General features: G+C 46.3%; 1 protein-coding gene across 4 annotated transcripts in view; it reads left to right on the forward strand.

The window, feature by feature from the left end:
* The window catches only part of TRANK1 (tetratricopeptide repeat and ankyrin repeat containing 1), a 94,378-nt gene that overhangs the window by 60,267 nt on the left and 13,499 nt on the right, over positions 1-20,612 (forward strand). For 3 of the 4 annotated variants that reach the window (XM_060402077.1, XM_015102243.4, XM_027958011.3), the window contains 7 exons: positions 3,572-3,771; positions 4,074-4,211; positions 9,049-9,195; positions 10,931-11,087; positions 14,519-14,607; positions 16,640-16,743; positions 17,901-18,033. In XM_060402077.1, the coding sequence (XP_060258060.1) occupies positions 3,572-3,771; positions 4,074-4,211; positions 9,049-9,195; positions 10,931-11,087; positions 14,519-14,607; positions 16,640-16,743; positions 17,901-18,033 (968 nt within the window). The remainder of the gene's footprint in view (positions 1-3,571; positions 3,772-4,073; positions 4,212-9,048; positions 9,196-10,930; positions 11,088-14,518; positions 14,608-16,639; positions 16,744-17,900; positions 18,034-20,612) is intronic. The other variant, XM_042235850.2, reaches the window with a different exon arrangement.

Consider the following 20,612-nt stretch of genomic DNA (forward strand, 5'->3'; position numbering starts at 1 on the left):
CTCCCCGACATGAATGGTCCTCAGTGGTTGACACCTATCAGAACCAAGTGGCAAAAATGCCCAAATGACACTCTTGCTTCCAAACAGTCCTCAATGGCAGACAGACGTCGGAACTGACAAAATGCCCAAAGAGCGCTTCATGCTCAAAAGAGAAGTTAGCTGAGTGCACCACCAGTGGACTTACTGGGTCTTGGAGCGCCTCAGCTCTTCCAGATTTGTGTCTCCACTCCTCCAAGGGAAAGTATTTTGGCAGCCAGTGCCGAACAGCGGAGAAACAGGGAGGATCCTCAAAACAAATGGTTTCAGCAGCTGCTAGGACATCTCCCCAGGCCCCCTTCTCAGGGCCAGCAAGCCACGAGCAGCAGGTTCCTCAAAGCCTTCCCTGCACGGTGTCATGGCAGCGGCTGCGCTCCAGAAAACCGCGGGAGCCAGATGTCGCGAGAGTGCGGCCTCCCATTGTGTGCCCAGACCTTAGGGCAAGTGGTCCAGATGCTCACTGCTCAAAAGCTAATAAAGAAGCAGGGTTGGTGGAAAGGAATGTTTGCTTTATTTCTGAGGCAGGCAGATGGTTCAAAGGTCGGCTACCCTGCCCTCCGACTGCCCTATCAGCGGACAAGTGATTTTATAGACGGGGCACGTGCAAAAACAGTATAGTCAGCTCTCACCATTATCTTGAAATTGGTCGTGTGGTGGTCTGATCAGTGCCATTCTGATTGTTTTAAGTACAGTCATTCTTCAGTTCCAGGGCCAGTTTGTTCCCATATTGCTTGAGGCCAGTTCTTAGAATTGTGGCAGCATGTCCTTACCATAGTCTTTTCATTGTGGTTAACGTCTTCCAGCTGGTGGGGTTTCATTATCTCTTAGACTGCTCAGAGGATATGGTTCAGAATACCTCTGATCCTTGAGGAGGAGCTAAAGGTCCTTGACTTTGCTTAATGACTAAACGTTTATTATTTAGTCTTGTTGGATTGCTTTTCTTTGCTTCTACATTGTCTCACTTCTCTGATTAAACTTTTTCCTTGGCTAAAGTTTTTCCACAGACAGAGGGAACTGTTCCTGTGAACAGTGTTTTTTTTTTTTTTTTTTTTTTAATATACTCAGCAACCCACCCAGATGATCACTGCTTAAGCCCCATCTTCCACCTCCTCTCAGGATGGAGGGAAGACTGTGTGTAAATGTTCCTGTGTATAGAACCAGAAAAAACCCCAATAATATGTATTAGAGTTGAGAGACTTTAGAAAACACATAAAGTATTAAAAAAAATTTCAAGCCACCTGTAAAGCTGCTCACTGCTCACGTTTTGTTTCATTTCCTTCTGATCTTTTTCCCATATGCATATATGCATTTATCACATATATTTATTGATTAGGTAGTGAATATATGTTCAGTGAATATTTCTCCTCATCATTTATTCTTTTTTAAAATTGAGGTCCTCGTTTACATAGCATAACATTCACCTGTTTAAAATGGGCAATTTAGTCATTTTTTTTTAATATATTCATAAGGTTGTGCAATTATTATTACTAATTCCAGGACATTTTAATCACCCCCAAAGGGTGATTAAAAACCCCCATGAACACTAGCAGTTACTCCTCGTCCCCCTCCCCGACCCCTGGCCCCCGCCACCCCTGTGAATTACCAGTCTACTTTCTGTGTCTGTAGGTTTGCCTATTCTGGACATTTCATATTAATAGAATCACACAATATGTGACCTTTTGTGTCTGACATCTTTCATTTAGCACAGTGTTTTCGAGGTTCTTCCACACTGTAGCATGTTTCAGTACTTCACTGCTTTTTATGGTTGAACCATTGTCTGTTCTTTGATTTTTTTGTTTAGTTGCTAGGTTGTGTCTCACTCTTTTGTGACCCCCATGGACTGTAGGCCACCAGGTTGCTCTGTCCATGAGATTATCCCGGCAAGAATACTGGAGTGGGTTGCCATTTCCTTTTCCAGGGGATCTTCCCAACCCGGGGTTTAAACCTGTGTCTCCTGCATCTCCTGCTTTGGCAGGTGGATTCTTTACCACTGAGCCATGTGGGAAGCCCATTCTTTGATTATGTTCATATAAAATAGTTTCATCTAAAAAAATGTTCGTCTAGTTGCCTAGAAAGGCATTTAAGTGGATTCCAGTTTTTCGCTGCAATGAACACTTCCATGCCTTTTTCTAGTCCTCTTGTTAATGTACATCTCTGAACCACTGTGGCAGCTGATGTGCTTAAACTCAAGTTTCCACTTGTATTCTTGATTTCTTTATATTGCATGCTTTTAATAATAGTAGCATTGAATAGTAAAATTTACCTTCACTATTTGGTAATAGTAATGAGGACACCTATGCCCATTTCATAGAATTCCATCTGGTGTCGGGCAAAGAGCGCACTGCCCCTAAGAACGGTAGGAGACCTAGGATGATCTGTATTCAGTCCAGCTCATGACTCTTGAAGCTCTCGGACCTCAGAGTCCCTGGTTGTAAAAGTAGGGTAGTCTGGTCTGTCTTACCAGGCTCCTGTGAGGATTAAACAGGAGAATTGTTATGAAGGAACCTGTTGTATAGTAAGCCTCACCGTCACTGTTACTTCAGCACTTAGAAACGGGACCCAGGGAGAAAGCTCTTTGGAAAATCCTTCATCTAGCACTGACAATTTTTCTTAGTATAGTGTTCTCTCCCCTGGGTATAAACATAGTGTAAAAGGGAGATGCAAGCCAAGGCTGCTGTCCCAGCTAACATCCAGCTCTTAGGACTTCCCTGGGGGTACAGTGGTTAAGAATCTGTCTGCCAACGTAGGAGACGCGGGTTCGATCCCTAGGCTGGGAAGATTCCACAATCCGTGGGCCAACTAAGCCCATGCGCTACAGCCAGTGAAGCTCGCTTGCTTAGAGCATGTGCTCCACAACAAGAGAAGCCCACCCATGACAACTAGAGAGTAGCCCCCACCCCTGCAACAGGAGAAAGTCCATGCACAGCAATGCAGACCCAGTGTAGAAAAAAAAAAAAAAAATCCGGCTCTTACCGTGTAACCTTGTTTCCAGAGCTCTAAGTGCCAATGACAGAGGACGTGATAATTCTTGGTTTTTTTGCACTGTATATTAGCCCTTGGTGTTAGCATTCTAACAGCCCTAAGTGTTTAGATTACATTTCTGCCTTGACTCTTCTTCATGAGGTCATTTTCTCTAACATGAACGTAGTCCAGGAATGAGATTCTACAAAACCTTCTTAGGACAGTAAACACATCCCTGCCTTTGTCCGCTGTACCCAGAGTAATACAGCCCAGAGCCAAAGTGATAAAATCTAACTGGACCTGAAAATTGTCCACAATTAGATGTACTCTCAGGACCAATACCGCTTCTCGGGGGAAAAAAGCAAACTAAAATAAGAAAACAGAATACATGGGAGTTCCCTGGTGGCCTACTGGTTAGGATTCTGGGCTTTAACTGCCAAGGGCCTAGGTTCAACCCCTGGCTGGGGAACTGAGATCCCACAACCTGCTCAGTGTGACCAAAAAAAAAAAAAGTCCAGCCATGTTGGCCTGTTGCGTAACATCTGACTTTTTTTTTTTCCTTGTCTTATCCCAGGAATCCTCAGTCTGGCATCTGGTGTGGTAGATTTACTTCAGTTCTATTTCCCCGAGTCTTTCGACCGCCTCCCAAGGGATTCTGGCCTTTTCGATGGTCCCCGGCCGATTGTCCTGGAGTCCTGTAGTGTGAGTGACCTGGCAATATTGCTTCGAGGCAACAAAAGAAAAACCCAGCCCATTGAATTTGGAGCCCACCAGGTGAGTTTCTTGAGACTGTATGTTTTAAAACAAAAGGCAGTTTGCAATTGAGAAAAGGTTTGAGAAGCTGAGCTCTTCCACAAGGTAGAATTCAGTAGTTCCTGTCCTAGGATGAGGAGGTTTCAAAAATGAGTGAGTGACTGTTATTAATATTCCCACCAGTCTGGCTGACCTAGTCCACGCCAGCCACTCCTCTTTGGAGACATTACCTGCCTCCCAGAAGAATAGACTCAGCTTCATTAGATTTCTGTTTATACAATTTGAAGTTTTTTCTCTCCAATCCTTTTTTTTTCTCCCCCAAGGTAATCCTTGTAGCTAATGAAATGGCAAAGGAGAAGATTCCAGAAGAGCTGGGATTAGCACTTGTGTTAACAGTTTACGAAGCCAAAGGCTTAGAATTCGATGATGTCCTCCTTTACAACTTTTTTACTGACTCTGAGGTATGCCATCCTGAATTCTTTTTTTGCACAGCATGTGTATGTCTGAACTTCACTTCCACTCCAGGAAAAAGCGTTTGGAGCTGAATAGAAGAGTTTGCCGCAGGTGACCATTTCCGTTTTGGAGCATCATCCATGTGGTGTGAGGTTTTCTGAGTTTGGATGTGCGTTTTGACAGTGGCTGTGGATTGGTTCATAGTGTGTTCTGGGCTGGCTCTCCCCGTGCCCTGCCCTTCCCTGCTTTCTTGGATTCATCTTTTCTGAATGCCTGGTACCCAAGTACCAGCTTCTGTGTTTCATTAGCTGCTGTTATCCTTGACTGCCAAGGATGCTCAAGTTGGAGCAAGGTCTAAGGAGAGCCTGACAAATGAAGGCAAGGTTAGCGGTGTCTGCCCTCTGAGGACAGAACTGGGCAAGGTCATTCATAGAGAGACAACTCTGGGAAGGCACAGGAGCTTTGGTTCCTGCCACAGGATCAGGTGATGCAGGGGACGAGAACAGCCGCCCTGCCTGAGCGCCCTTCTGGCATGGCTTTGCCACCAACTGCTTGCTGCCCTTGCCCACGATGGCAGTGAAAGAGTCCGTGGACTGACCCCCAGTAACCTCTCTGCTGGCCCGGTTGTTTTGACTTGGCTCCTGAGTCCTTGTGATGGTTTTTCTTCCCGAGCTCAGTACATTGTGGATAGAGCCACCAACTCAATGGTTCTGAGTTTTGCAGCCACTGCTTGCTCTTCACCGCTGTCTCTGATGGGAGCTCAGGCTGGCTGCTGACCATGCTGTTGGGTCTCCTGGGGGGACTTTGCTGGCTGCACCCCGGTACCCCTGGCAGATTTCCCATCGCACATGGCGCATGGTTTAAGGGGCTGTTTTCATACTCAAATCAAGAGCACTGTTAGCTTCGACTCCTTAAAGTCTGCCCCAGAAACAACCCTTTAAAAAGGGTCCTTTGGGTTTTGTTCCTCGTCTTTTTTTTAAATGTCACATTTGCCTTGACGATAATTATGACTAATATTGCTATGGGTGCTTTACGGTTTATAAAGTGCTTTTTGAATGCATCATCTCACTTTATCCTCCACCAACCCTCTGAGGGTGTATGTATATCTATGACCTTCATTCTACATGTAAGACCGAGGGTCATGGAAGTTAAGTTGCCTGAATTCCTAATATAGGTGGCAGAGCTCGGAGATGAACTCAGATGCTTTGAGTTCCAAATCTCATGATATTTCCACTGTACTCCTTTCCTTTTGATGCCCCGCATGCAAAGCAAATCAGCTTCCAGAATCTTCCACAATGAACATATCATTGTGGTAGCTCAAGTGCGTTCCTTTTCTATTGACTTTTGCTAATAAAATCAGTGCACTCTCATTAACCCTAGAACCACTTTTAATCTCTGAGGACTAACTTTTTTCTCTCATAATACATCCATTGGTCATGGTTGGACCGAGGCTCTTCTAAAAGAGGAAGGGGTAAGACTTTGTTGTTCCTGTCCTTTATTAAGTGCCAGTTGTATGCTTGTGCTAGTAAGACGCTCCACGAGATCTGGGCTTCTGGCTCATAATTTGTGGTCCACTCTATGTCTCTCACCTTGATCTTGGAATGGCAAAATCCTGGATACCTTAACCCCAAACTCCCACCAGTGGCTCAGTGAGTTGCATGAAATTAAAACAATCACAAACTAAAACCTGTGGTAACACCACTTCATCCCACAACAGAATGAGAATTCTAGAAAGACTTCTGGTATGTTGCTTCCCAAATACCAGAGAATGGAATCATGCACTCCCAGCACAGAGGTCACCTTTAGTTTATCATTTACAACCACAAGACCAAAAGGTGCCGGTCAGCAAATGAGAGGAGATGCTTCAGTCAAAAGGGAGGAAAGACAGAAGTCACATAAGTCCCCACATGTCCATGGTCTGGCTGCTCACATGGGGTTTTTTTTGAAGAAAGAAGGCTGCTAAAGGGTATTTGTTGTTTGACACAGGGGAGGACTCCCATCTCCATCCCTGAAGTGTGTGTCTGGCAGACACCCTGTGTGTGTGTGTGTAGGGGGCTTCTTGTTGCCCTGGCTTGTGATTCTTCTCTTCAGAGAATTCGGCTGTTACCTGTTCAACCACGTGGACATTAGGACTATCTTCTGAGATGAGAAAGGAACCGAGGAATGGTTAGGTCAAGGCCTTCTCTTGTAAGATTGCTGCCTCACTGGGAGGGGCAGTCATCCTCCCAGCCACCCCCAAATTCTCCTCCTGTGAGGACTTTGAGGGGTGCTTGTCATTGACACTCTGCGCCGGCGGGGAGCCCCTTCCTCCCCACTCATGTCTAACTAAGACCGAAGGGACTTTCAAAACCACAACTTGGAAGGGTTGCTGAACCAACCTAGAGAACAAGCCCCACAAAGGAAGCCTTGCTGGCAGATTCTAAGCCTTCTTCCTTCACAATTATTAATCCCCAGAGAAGAAGCTGGAAGACTTCTAAATGCTTCTTCTTGTTATTGCCAAAGTCGCTGCCAGCCTGCATTCTTGCCATCCGTACACGTGCTCCTTCCTCGGAGGCTCTGTCTTGAGAGTGAGATGTGGTTTATTCCTGGCAGCAGCTTAATCGTGTGCTGTGTGAGCAGCTTCTGCTCCTCCTCCGAGCAGTTTTGAAATACAGGTGCTCCTCTGGCCTTTCCAGGTTCAGCCAGCCTGCACCTCTGCCGGCTGCCAGACCCCCTCAGATGTCAGCACGTGGGTCTGGGCCTGCTTCCTCTGGCAAACAAGTTGGGTAAACAGCTTTACAAAGATGAAAACATTTCACAGATGTGTCTTGGAGAATTTTTTTCAGCTTCCAGTTACTTAAATGATTACATGATTCGCATCTCTTCTCAGAACGTGGTGATTAATTCCCTAGTCGGTTAGTAGCATAACCACTCTTATGTAATAGTGTTTAAAGCATTTAGCTTAGTATGTATGGAGTTCATTACAGAGGAGCCGAAGGGAGGTGAGGCACTGTATGCCTCTACGTCTCCATCATCCTTGAAAAGATACATAGGTGGCAGGTATCACCATTTTATAAAAAACTGAAGGATGGGAGAGTTGAGTACCGACTCCCTACAGACACAGTAAAGTAGGAAATCTGAAGTTGCATGGGAATTCCCAGCTGTAAATACTGCGAGTAATCCAGTCAGGTTTGCCTCTCCCAGGTCCGCAAACCATGGCCTGGGGGCCAAACCCAGCTAAAAAAGATTTTTACATTTTTAAATGGTTAGGAAAAAAATGAAATATTCCGTGGCACGTGAAAATTGTGTTAAGTTCAATTTTAGTGTCAAAAGATACCATTTTATGGTATTGCTGCTGCTGCTAAGTCGCTTCAGTCGTGTCCAACTGAGTCTTAACCGCTGGACTGCCAGGGAATTCCTTTGTTCCTTCCTTGATTGAATCACTTGGTTAGGGAATCTTGTCGCATGTGTCTTTTTTTTTTTTCTAAATCATAAGAAAATAATTTTAATTTTTTATTCCTACATTTCCTATCATTCATACTTACAGTGAAAATATTTCAAATTATTTACACTTTGGATGCAATTACATCTCTTAATCCTGGTCATTTATTGAAGCACAATTATGTGAAAAGTCCATTATAACAGCATGCTAAGTCACTTTAGTTGTGACTCTTTGCAACCCTATAGACTGTAGCCTCTCAGGCTCCTCGGTTCATGGGCTTCTCCAGGCAAGAATACTGGAGTGGGTTGCCATGCCCTCTTCCAGGGGATCTTCCCAACTCAGGGACCAAACCTGTTTCCCTATGTCTCCTGCATTGGCAGGTGGGTTCTTTACCACTATTGCCACCTGGGAAGCCATCCCCGCTCCCGCCCCAGTTAAAACACAACTAGTAATTTTGCTGACGTAAAGGCAAGACTATATATTTTATAAAATAGATGTAAAAATAATTTATGAATTAATAAATTTGTATTCTGTTATTCATCTGAATATTGGTAACTATTCACATGTAACAGCAGTAATTAAATTTTTATTAATTTGTTATTTGTGATTAATCTTTGTTATTTGTGATTCTTAGCCATATGAAACCCAGAGCTTAACACAAAGTTGTTTGTGTTTATATTTTTAGACATTTTTTATTGAGGCAACATTGGCTTATAAGTTGCTTATGTACAAAGTCGTATGTCTACTTCTATTAATACATACTGTACAGCATACTGACCACCAAAAATTTAGTTTCTGGGACTTTCTTGGCACAAGTAGTGATTAAGACTCTGTGCCTCCGATGCAGGGGGTGTGGGTTCAATTCCTGGTAGGGGAACTAAGAGCCCACATGCCCTGAGGGCATGGCTGAAAAATAAAAAATAAAATGAACCTTAAAAAACTTAGTTTCCACTTGTCACTATACAGTTGATAGCTTGCCATTTGTGACAACATGGATGGACCCTGAGGGTACCACCCTAAGCGTCACATGTGTCTTAACAACCGAACCTAAGTGGAATTTCTTAAACACATTGTGAATAGAGGTGAGGACGCAGGTTTCCTCTCTCCATTGTGTGTGGCACGCTTTCAACAACAGGAAGCTCCAGGCCCTAACATTTCTCCTGGAAGTGAGCAGTTGTATTTGCTTCTTGGCTGTCCGGGCCAAGCATCTTGGGGTCTTTGCGGTAACTTCCCTGGTCCCTGGCTGGGCCACCTGGGCTAGGACCCCCACTGGGGCTGTACAAAAGCCCTGTCCTCCCAGATGGTGCTGAAGGCCTGGCCCCTATGCCAGGCAAAGGGGCTGAGTTCTCCGTGAGCCCCAGGGAGGATGGGTGTATGCTACGGAAGCGTTTTCTGCTGGTCTTGCATTTGTCTTCGTTGTTCAGGCTTACAAGGAATGGAAGATCATTTCTTCATTTGCTCCTTCACCCTCCGGGTGCAGAGAGGAAAGCCGGCCGATGATTGAGGTGCCCTTGGAAAATTGCAGCTCCTCCCAGGGCCGGGCTGCCACCATGAATCCGGAAATGTACAAGGTGAGTATCAGCCAGGGGTCCACACTCTGGTTTGATGGGGAGCCAGGAAGCAGGGCCAGAGAAGGCAATGGGGCACCCCACTCCAGCACTCTTGCCTGGAAAATCCCATGGGTGGGGGAGCCTGGTAGGCTGCAGTCCATGGGGTTGCAAAGAGTTGGACACGACTGAGCAACTTCACTTTCACTTTTCACTTTCATGTATTGGAGAAGGAAATGGCAACCCACCCCAGTGTTCTTGCCTGGAGAATCCCAAGGACGGCAGAGCCTGGTGGGCTGCCATCTATGGGGTCACACGGGGTCGGACACGACTGAAGCGACTTAGCAGCAGCAGCAGCAGTGAGCAGGGCTCGGCTGAGAAGATGGGGTTAGAGGTGGAGCCTGTGCTGCAGGTCTTCCTGACTGTCAGCTGCAGGGCATGGAGGACAGAAAAGGAATGGAGGCCGTCTCAGCGCTGGTGAGCCCCGCTTCTCAACAGCCAGCCAGGCTTGATGGGAGGGACCACAGAGGGTAGTACCTTCTGTTCACCTCTGGAACTCGTCTCTGTTCAGAAATGGGGAACTCAGAAGTGAAGTCCACGACTGTAGTCAGTGGAGGCTGCTGTCTTCCAGCCTTGTTGTGAAGGGACCCTGCTTCCCTGAGCATCCCAGTTCCATCACTCGGAAGGAGGCCAGAGATGAGAAGCTCTGCAGAGATCTTGAGAGGCGTCAAGGGTGAAGGCAACACTACAGAAAACCGAACCTGCCAGACTGAAAGCTTTGGGAGAAACTATTGATACTAGCTTAGTTTTATGTCTCCTACAAACTAGAAAACAAACACAGGAGCAGTTATCCAGCTGTTCCTGTAAATACCTGGAAGGCTCTGCGCATAGTTGTTAAGTTACTGCCAAGCTTTACAAGCCTCTGGGTGGGCACAAATCCACTGTTGTTTTAGCAGGATCTTAGTTCTGCAGCGAGGGATTGAACACATACCCTTGGGACTGAGAGTTCAGAGTTCATCGCTCAGTTGTGTCCGACTCTATAGCCTGCCAGGCTCCTCTGTCCATGGGATGTCCCAGGCAAGGATACTGGAGTAGGCTGCCATTTCCTTCTCCACGGGATCTTCCTGACCAAGTGATCAAACCCAAGTCTCCTGCGTTGGCAGGCAGGTTCTTTACCCCTGAACCACGAGAGAAGCCTCCTAACCACTAGACTACCAGGGAATTCTCACTGCTCCGATTTTTAAAGTAAGTTACAATAGGAACTTCCCGGGTGGTTCAGTGGCTAAGATTCTGCTCCCAATGCAGGGGGCGCGGGTTTGATCCCTGGTCAGGAACTAGATCTCACAAGCTGCAACTAAAGGTACCACGTGCTACTACAAACACCAAGTGCAGTCAAATAAGAAAAGACATTTTGAAAAGTAAGTTACAGTCATTGTGTAGGATGTAAGCATTGGGGTAAACTGAGTGAAAAATGCATGGGACCTCTCTGTAGTATCTTTGTAACTTCTTATGAATCTGTAATTATTTCAAAATGGACAAGCACAGCAGGTGCAAGGGTGAGTCGGTACTATGGGTACCCCTTGCTAGAGCTTCCCTGTACTGTGACCTTGGGGAGTTCCCCACATGTGCTCAAGTCTGAGCTGTACTTTGTGAAACTTACTATTTGAATATTTCTCCAAAATGGGAGTAAGCCCGTTGAAGGGAGACACCCTGTACTGTAGCCTGAAGACTCAAGTCTTTGCATCGATCTTGTCTTTAGCTCCTCAACGGGGAGCTGAAGCAGCTGTACACGGCCATCACCCGGGCTCGGGTCAACCTCTGGATCTTTGATGAAAACCCAGAGAAGCGGGCTCCTGCATTCAAATATTTCATGAAGAGGAAATTTGTCGAAGTTGTGAAAACGGATGAAAACAAAGGTGAGCACTCAAAATATTCTGGCTGTTGGCGAGAAAGCATGTTACTCTTCAGCTGCTCTATGGCCAGATGTAAAGGGTATAGTTTTTGGAAAGCACTTTTTTTCCGTATTCTTCTGAGAAATGAGTGTTCCTCTTTATTGCTGAAGTTCATGGGAGAGTGGGGTTGTAATGAGATTGGGAGCGTTGACTCCTTCAGGAAGAACTTTTATTTGTCCTTTAAAGGTGAGAGTTACGGGCAAAAGTTAGAGAAAATAGGCTTTATTGGAAGAAAAATTTCTGTGGGCTTTTGGGCAGCTGATTGGCAATATCTATTAAGATAAAGAAAGCATGTACCTTTTAACCCAGTGATTCCACTTCTAGGGATCCATCCAGAGATACTCTTGTATAAAATCTCCAAGATAACAATACGTGCACCATTACAGCCCCACTGGTAATTATAAGAAACTAGATACGACTTAAGTGTCCTTGAACGTGAAACTGTTCCCAGTGGTTCCTCTGGTGTTGGACTGGTGGGTGTGAGGTTGTTAATTAGATACGAACCTCTTAAACTTTTCACCATCATACCCTTCTGTGCTTTTTGAAGTATTTTGGTTTTTTTTTTTAAGACCAACATTATCATGTATTGTTTTCATAATTTACAAAAGCTAACTAATTAAAAAATGAAATCAAGTTCTCCTGATGGGATAACTAGGAGAGAAATAATCAACTCTCATGAAGAAGAAAACTGTTCTCTTTCTTGGGGGGAGGCTGGCTCCTCCAAGCCAGGGTGAATTCCTCTAAAGATGGGAGGAAAGTCCCAGGCTCCACAACAAACCAGTAAGCCAGTTTTATGGAGACTGTTTCCCGTTCCAGCCAAAGGATCAGTCGGGGACTGGGGTTAGACGCTCTGTTTTTGGGACCTGAGCATGGTGCTGTAAAGGGAAAAGTCGAAGATTTGAGGGTAAGCTGCCTTCTCGTTAGAACTCTCCACCTGTATAGCCGCAGGGTTTAATTTAGCTCCTACTTTCTCTCCTTGGCCTCCACTTCCTCAACTATTAATAAAAGCAAAATGAGTGGGTTGGCCTACCATGGTGGTTTTTATTCTTTCCGGCAGCTCATAGTCACTTTTATGCTCACAATTTGGCACCCATCATAGGAGATCATCAAGATAGGACATCTTTAAAATTATTTTTATTTTATATTGGAGTATATGTGATAAACTGTGTTATGTTAGTTTCAGATGTAGAGCAAAGTGATTCCATTTTACATGTACACGTCTCTATTCTTTTTCAACTCCTTTTTTCCATTTAGGTCGTTGAGTAATAATACAGTTCCCTGTGACTTACAACAGGTCCTTATTGGTTATTTCAAAAATAGCAATTTTTTTTTAATTTAAAAAATTCAAAATGAAATCCAAGATTGCTATTTATCTCTTGGCTGCGTGAAGCATACAAGAAATCCAGCGTTCGTTGTGAGTTGTGAGCTGCACGTGGTAGTCTTTGAGGACAGCTGTTTCTACCATGCGGGGAACTGGGGATGAGTGTGGTGACCTTGCAGTTGGGGGGCTTCTTCACTGCACACCGGCAGAGGTCACTGGCCAGATGCAGAGATCCCACAGGGCTTTGCTGTGGGAATAAGATGTCACCCGGGCACTCAGTGCACACGGTGTCACAGCCAGATGCTGCACAGTCAGCTTTGCACACAGTGCATGGCACCACGGAGGATCAGGCTGCAAGGGTTAGCATGTGCTCGTGTGCCTTCTAGAGAGCTGGCCTGTCTGCCTGGCTCCTTTGGTTGACAGCCATTGCCCCGGGGGTCTCAGATCGTTCAGGCTCAGATTTGGCTGTGGCATTTGCCAGAGAGTCAGCCTTTCTTGTGTTTCGTGAAGCTGTGGCTCGGAACCCCCAGGGAGTGTCGACCCCCGGCTGACGATGCTCGGGGGTCGTCAAAAGGGAAGGCCCAGTACAGTCACCACCAGCTGCTGAGGCTCATAGACGGGACCCACATGAGGTGGATGCAGTAGTCTGTATCCACCAACAAGAATGTGTCAGACTGTGGGAATCCCTGGGTGGTCCGGCGGTTAGGACTCTGCGCTTTCACTGCTGAGGGTCCAGGTTCCATCCCTGGTCAGGGAATTAAGATCCCATAAGGTGTGTGGCCAGGAAAAAGAAAAAAAGAATGTGTCGGGTTGCTTCCTGTGACGAGGGCAAAGTGCACATTTGGAAATACTGTCACATCCCGTCACCTTGTCCCTTGCTAAAGCCCAGCATGGGAGTTTGCCAAGAGCAATGTGGCTTTGGGTTTTCAAGAAGGAATTAGAAATTACTGTCTGTCTTCTAATTCATGGCCACAGGAAAGGAAGGTAACACAGTTCGAAAAACAAAGAGTGTCCTTTCTCACCCCCACCTTCTTCTCCCCAAACCCTCCATGACCTGGCTTGGTAAGCTAAACTCTGTGTTACATGACTGCTAGACAGACAGCACAGGTGTTCATCTGTTCCAGCTGTCCCAACAAAGTACCACAGACTGGGTGGCTTACACAGCAGAAATTATTATCTCAGTTCTGGAGGCTAGAAGTCTAAGATCAATCAAGCTGTTAGTGGTTTGGTTTCTTCTGAGGCCTCTCTTCTTGCTTGCATACTGTCCTTCCTCTGTGTCAGCTCCTGGTGTCTCTTTGTATGTGTTAATCTCTCTTTTCTTTCCTATTTTTTGGCCACACCACACGGCATGCAGGATCTTAGTTCCCCGGCCAGGGACCAGACCCGTGCCCACTGCAGTGGAAGCTCAGAGTCTTTACCACTAGATTGGCAGGGAAGTCTCTATAAGGATTCCCTTCTTATGCTTAGTCACTGGTTTGGTTTCCATGTCACACTTCAGTTTGCGACCCTTTGGACCGTAGCCTTTATTTTCTTGGGCTGTAGCTTGACTGCAGCCATGAAATTAAAAGATGCTTGCTCCTTGGAAGAAAAACCATGACCAACTTAGACAGCATATTCAAAAGCAGAGACATTACTTTGTTGACAAAGGTCCATCTAGTCAAAGCTATGGTTTTTCCAGTAGTCATGTATGGATGTGAGATTTGGACCATAAAGAAAACTGAGAACTGAAGAATTGATGCTTTTGAACTGTGGTGTTGGAGAAGACTCTTGAGAGTCCCTTGGACTGCAAGGAGATCAAACCAGGCAATACTAAAGGAAATCACTCCTGAATATCCATTGGAAGGACTGATGCTGAAACTCCAATCCTTCAGCCACCTGATGTGAAGAACTGACTCACTGGAAAAGACCTTAACCACCTCTTTAAAGACTCTGTCTCCAAATATAGTCAAACTCCAAGTGACAAAGTTGAGGGCTTCAACGCTTGAAATTTGTCACAACAAAATCGAGCCATTAACAACAGGTTTCAGTGAAGGAATCTGCAGAGAGGCAAACCCACGTTTCTCTTTCCTTTTAGACCTTGATGATAGCATGTTTGTTAAGACCTCGACCCCTGAGGAGTGGATCGCACAAGGAGATTACTACGCTAAACACCAGTGCTGGAAGGTAAGTGGTGCGTCTGCGTGTCCTGGGGCCTCATTGGGCCTCACCAGCCAGTCTCTCATCCCTACATTTGTCACTGGAACGAGGGGGTCATGGGTCATGTTGCTGGTGCTGCTCTTGCTTCTGTAACATCAGGTCACCCGCCGTGCAGAAAGCTCCCTGTCCTCCTCCTCCCCCTGTACAGTCAGGACAGCCTTTCATTTTGACCAAGTGCCAGCAGATGATTACAGGAGGAGGGAGGGTCCCGGCCTCTGCCTGCTGAGGAGTCCTTCTATCAGGAGGGACGGGGAACAGGCTGCACTCCCCAGGGGGGAAGCTGTAGAGCTGCTCCCTAAGGGGAATGGGAAGCGTGAAAGCCTGTGGCCACCCCTGCCGTCAGGCGTGAGGGAGGAGAAGGCAGGTTGCACTGTTGTGTGTCTGGCTGTGTCAGGATAGGATTTCCATAAACCTGCAGCTGCAAAAGTTGACTGAGCCCCTAGCTGTGTTCACTGCCCATCCTTCTTGTAATCGGCAAGGAACATTAAGCACCTGGCTGTTGTTATAAAACCAAGACTTTTTTCTTTTTTTTTTTTCAGAGAGGGGATATGGAGGGACTGTGTGAGCAGTGGGTATTGGGTATGAAATAGGAAAACCATATTCACTCTTTCCCTTACTCCCTGCAGAACACAGCTGGTGTTATACATGTTGCCATGGATTTCCAATGCTTTATCCCTTTGAAAATACCTTTTGAATGTTTACCTCTAAAATATTTCGAGGGGAGCAGCACGGATGAGACTGTTATAAAAAGCCTCCTGCTCACCTGAGTTTATTTTGGCTCTGCACAAAGGCTTTGGGACTCAGGAGGCGTACTGATTTTGGCTGCATGTCAGTGAGTGTCCCAGAACCACCGTACAAATGGAAACCCCTTCAGATTCGTTCACTGAGCATATTCCTGTTGAGCAGTGAGCCCTGCATTGTGTTTAGGTCGGGGGGCTGTGACGGTAGGCATGACAGATGTACAGAAGAGGGCACGGTGCTGGCTGTCCCCTGTGTCATAGATGAATGACCAGCTGCCTTCAGAGCCACCTGTCGTGCATGGAGAAGCCAGGGAAGGCTGCTTTGAGGGGAGCCTTGGGCTGGGACCTGTAGGACACATGAAGTTAACCAGGCAGAGGAGGGATGGAAGAGCATTTCAATCAGAGGGAAGAATGTGTGCAAAGGCCCTGCAGCAGAAAGGAGCATGGCACGGGTCAGCAATGAGAGGAGGCCCACAGGACTGGGGAGTCTGGGACAGAGAGTCTGGGGTGGGGGTAGGGGGAGAGATGATGTCCTCTCCAGGACATCAGTAAGTTCCACTTAATCCTTCCCTTCCCCACCCTGAGACCTAATCTCTACATGCTGGGCAGAACGTGAACTTCTGCCTTGGAGACATGATGTCAGCAGCTTTCTGCCAGCGGGACACAGGCCGACTCCCCTGGGACAGAGATCTGCCACTTTCTGTTTGCTCCACTCAGGTCTGCATGTGGCAAAATTCTGGTCAGTCATCTGGGATGTGTGTTGGCACAGCAGCTCTGTCCCCATTTCTACCCCTGCCCCACCAATCCTGCCCACTAGCCTTGGTTGTTACCGACTAGAGGGGACCTGTGTTGCACCCAGAAAAGCCGCTGGGTGACCTTGGGCCAGTTTGTTCATGTCCGTGACCTGAGGATGCTATCAAATACAGTGAGAAGGATGAAACGTCTCCTGCATGGCTGTTGAAGATGAGATGAGAGTGTTGTTACGGTGACCTGTAAAAACATGTCTGAAGTGCCTTTTCCATGGCTTCTGGGTGTTACCAAAAAGAAGCTTTGAGTCTGAAGTGTTAACCGTGAACTCTGTTGGGCTTTATCCTCTCTGGCTGTTTTCGTCAACATCTCAGCACCTTGCCCCTCCTCTTGAATTCGGCTGCAGTGAGGCCCAGGGCTTTGTGCCAACATGGAACAATGCACGCTCTAACTCTTATTCCTGTGTCCTCTCCATGACCTTGCTGGGAATAGAAACCTTTGGTCTATTCCAGGTTGCTGCCAAATGTTACCAGAAGGGAGGGGCACTTGAGAAGGAGAAGCTGGCTCTGGCCCACAACACTGCCCTGAACATGAAATCCAAGAAAGTCAGCCTCAAGTAAGAGTCCTGGAGGGAAGGGGGTACTTCCCTGGTGGTCCAGTGGTTAAGACTCTGCCTTCCAATGCAGGTTGTACAGGTCTGATCCCACATGCCTTGAGGCCAAAAGCCAAAACATAAAACAGAAGCGAATACTGTAACAGATTCAATAAAGCCTTTAACAATGGTCCCTAGATGTTCATTAACAGCTGAATGGCTAAAGAAGCTGTTGTCCATATACACTGGATACTACTCAGCCATAAAAAGGAACGCCTTTGAGTTAGTTCTAATGAGGTGGATGAAAAGTGAAAGTTGCTTAGTTGTGTGCGACTCATTGCAAGCCCATGGATATACAGTCCATGGAATTCTTTAGGCCAGAATACTGGAATGGGTAGCCTTTCCCTTCTCCAGGGAATCTTCCCAACCCAGAGATCGAACCCAGGTCTCCCGCCTTACAGGCAGATTCTTTGTTGGCTGAGCCATAAGGGAAGCCCAAGAATACTGGAGTGGGTAGCCTTTCTCTTCTCCAAGGAATCTTCCTGACCCAGGAATCAAACAGGGGTCTCCTGCACTGCAGGCAGATTTTTTACCAACTGAGCTATGAGGGAAGCCCTAGTGAGGTGGGTGAACCTAGAACCTGTTAGACAGAGTGAAGTAAGTCAGAAAGAGAAAAGCAAATACCACATGTCAACACCTATATACAGAAGCTAGAAAGATGGTACTGATGAACCTATTTGCAGGGCAGGAGTAGACACGCAGACATAGAGAACAGGCTTACGGACAAGGGCAGGGGAAGAAAGAGGGGTGAGATGGAGAGAGCAGCATGGAAACATACACCACCATATGTAAAACAGCCAATGGAAATTTGCTGTATGACTCAGGGAGCTCAAACGGGGGGTCTGTAACCCAAAGTGACGGGGAAAGTTGGGATGTGGGAGGCAAGCGTGAGAGGGAGGAGACATATGCTCATCTATGGCTAATTCATGTTGATGAATTTACCAATATTGTAAAGCAATTATCCTTCAATTAAAAATAAATAAAATTTTAAAACAAAGAGTCTCAGGGGTCATTTCAGGCTTGCTCTGATGGAAGCCGCCAGTTCAGTTTATTGGTGTCGTGCCAATGAAACCCTGTTCCATGGTGGTGCCATGAAACCCTGTTCTGTTTCCCCTTCCCAGAGAAAAGCAGGTGGAGTATTTGGAGCTGGCTAAGACCTATTTGGAGTGCAAGGAGCCAAAGCTGTGCCTTAAGTGTCTGAGCTACGCCAAGGAGTTCCAGCTGTGTGCCCAGCTCTGCGAGCGGCTGGGAAAGGTACGCCCGGCCCACAGCTTCTCCTGGGAGAACTGGGCTCCACTGGGCAAGTGGAGGGGGGACCCCAGCCTCCCTCCTCCTCTATCAGGGAGGGCTCCTGTCCTCCCAAGAGAGAGAGGTTGGCCGTGTTGACTCTGTGGCTGGCCCTTCTCTCTCCATTTGCTCAAAGATTTAGATGGTTCCAAGGACTGTGTGCGTGTGTGTTCGTGTGTCCATGTCTCTGCGAACATTTGTGACCCGTTGTTAACCACAGGAAGGCCACATGTTCACATAAGGGAAAACGGGTTTTCAAAGAGTCCTGCCTTCTCTTTTTCTGTGTTCAGTCTGGAGTCAGCCTGGGTGGACGGTCTGGCTCATACATGGTGGTTTCTCTGTGTCCCAGCACTTACTCTAGGTCTGCAGGGACCAGTCTGGCAGCTGCTAGCCACAAGTGGCTACCTAATGAAACATTTAAGTTAATTAAAGTGTAATAAACTCAAAAATTCAGTTCCGAAGTCTCCCAAGCCACATTCATTGCATGCTGTGATGGAACATGTCCGTCATTCTAGAAGCACCAGTGGAGAGATCTGGTGTCCAGGACACAGGACTGAAAGCCTGGTCAGCCATGCACAGCACAGACTGCTGTTGTCTGTAATGAGATGAACTCCCAGGGCGAGAGAGTTTTGTGGCCATTTGGCATTGCTCTGACATCCGAGTGGTGATGATTTTCTTAGAGATTCATCTGTCCTCCTTTTTTATTGAGATATAATTGATGTGTATCATTATATTGGTTTTAATTGTACAGCAGTAATGATTCGACTCAAAGATACATTACACAATGATCATGGCAGTAAGTTTAGTTAATGTCCGTCACCACGCACAGTGACAGTCTGTTTTTCTTATGACGAGAAAAATCTAAGATCACCTTCGTTTGTATGTGGGAGCTGAAAAACAAATGAACAAATATGACGAAACAGGAACAGAATCGCAGATATGGAGAACAAACCAGTGGTTGCCAGAGAGGAGTGGGAAAATAGTTGAAGAGGATTAAGAGGCACAAACTACCAGGTATAAAATCAGTAAGTTACAAGATACAATGTACAACCCAGGGAGTATAGCCAATACTTAATAGTAGCTATGTATGGAGTGTAATCTGTACAAATATCAAATTCAGGTATTTACACCTGAAGCTAATATAATATTGTAAATAAACTATATTACAATTAAAAAATTTCTTTAAGATCTACCCTGTCATCAACTTTCAAATATACAATGCAATATTATTAACTAATCAAATCCTGTACATGGAGCAGTTCGTTTCAAATTAAGAACGTTTTATTGACGTATAGCTGAAGTACAGTGATATTAATGTTGACAGTGCTCAGTGTAGTGATTCACGATTTTTAAAGGTTATACTCTATTTATAGTCATTATAAAGTACTAGCTCTATCCCCCATATTGTACAAAATATCCTGTGGCTTATTTTATACCTCTTAACACTCTACTTCTCTCTTGCCCCTCCCCCCACACTGGTAACCACTCCTTTGTTCACCATATCTGTGAGTCTCCTTTTATGTTTTTTCCCCGGTGTGTTATACTTTTTTAGATTCCACGTGTAAGTGATATCATACAGTATTTTTCTGACTTTTGTTTCACTTAACATAGTGTCCCCAAGTCCATCCATGTTTCTGCCAGTGGCAGAATTTCTCTGTTTTTTTTTATGGTTGAATAGTATTCCACTGTGTGTATGTACCATATCTTTATTCAGTCATCTGTGGATGGACACTTAGGTGGTTCCCATATCTTGGCTACTGTAAATAATACGAAGCAGTTCGTTTTACTGTACCTGTTGTGGTGGGTTGGATGTGCAGCCATCTGGTCCTTACCAGATGTATTTCTGCCTGCATTGAGCATTATACCCTCTAGTAGGGAACAGAGTGTCCGTGTCTGTATGTGAATTGGAGGAACTCCTGAACCAAGGCTTTGGGCGGGGTGGGGATGGTACCTACTGGGAAGTTTGAAGTGTGGCCCCCAGTCAGTGTCAGAAAAGGTAAGATGCTCCCCCCTTCCACGGCTCGCCCCATGTGTACTATGGTATGTGACTCATTAGGATGTGGGAGAAGGGGGTGGAACGGGGACTTCAGTGTGGGTAGGAAGTTTGAATAGTAAGATTCCAGGAGCCAGATGGTTTCCAAACTCTCCATCTTCCTTTGTCTCCCAGCCTCCAATCTCCACAGCACCCCCTTGGGCCCTAAGTGGTGACAGCTGCAAGGGACAGGCCTGAACCTGTCACTTTTCCCTGTTTGCCTGGCAGCACCTGTGCAGGCTGAGCCAGAGACCCCATCCTTGTCTGCTCATCTTGCCTCCCCAAGGCTGCCAAGCTCCGCCTCTGAAAATGAGATGGGGTCCAGGAGGGCAGATGTCCAGCCCGTGTCCCATTCTACGACCTCAGTCCCTTCAAGATGTGGAGGCCACCCTGTTCCTGGAGACACGCATGCCCACCTTCCTCGTGTCCCCATGGTTGACCACTGGGGCCACCTCCTTCTGCCTTCTCTCTCTAGCACATTCCAGCATCTCGGAGCCCCATCCGGGGAAGAGTC

Source organism: Ovis aries, chromosome 19 (genome assembly GCF_016772045.2).
Source record: "Ovis aries strain OAR_USU_Benz2616 breed Rambouillet chromosome 19, ARS-UI_Ramb_v3.0, whole genome shotgun sequence".
NCBI lineage: Eukaryota > Metazoa > Chordata > Mammalia > Artiodactyla > Bovidae > Ovis > Ovis aries.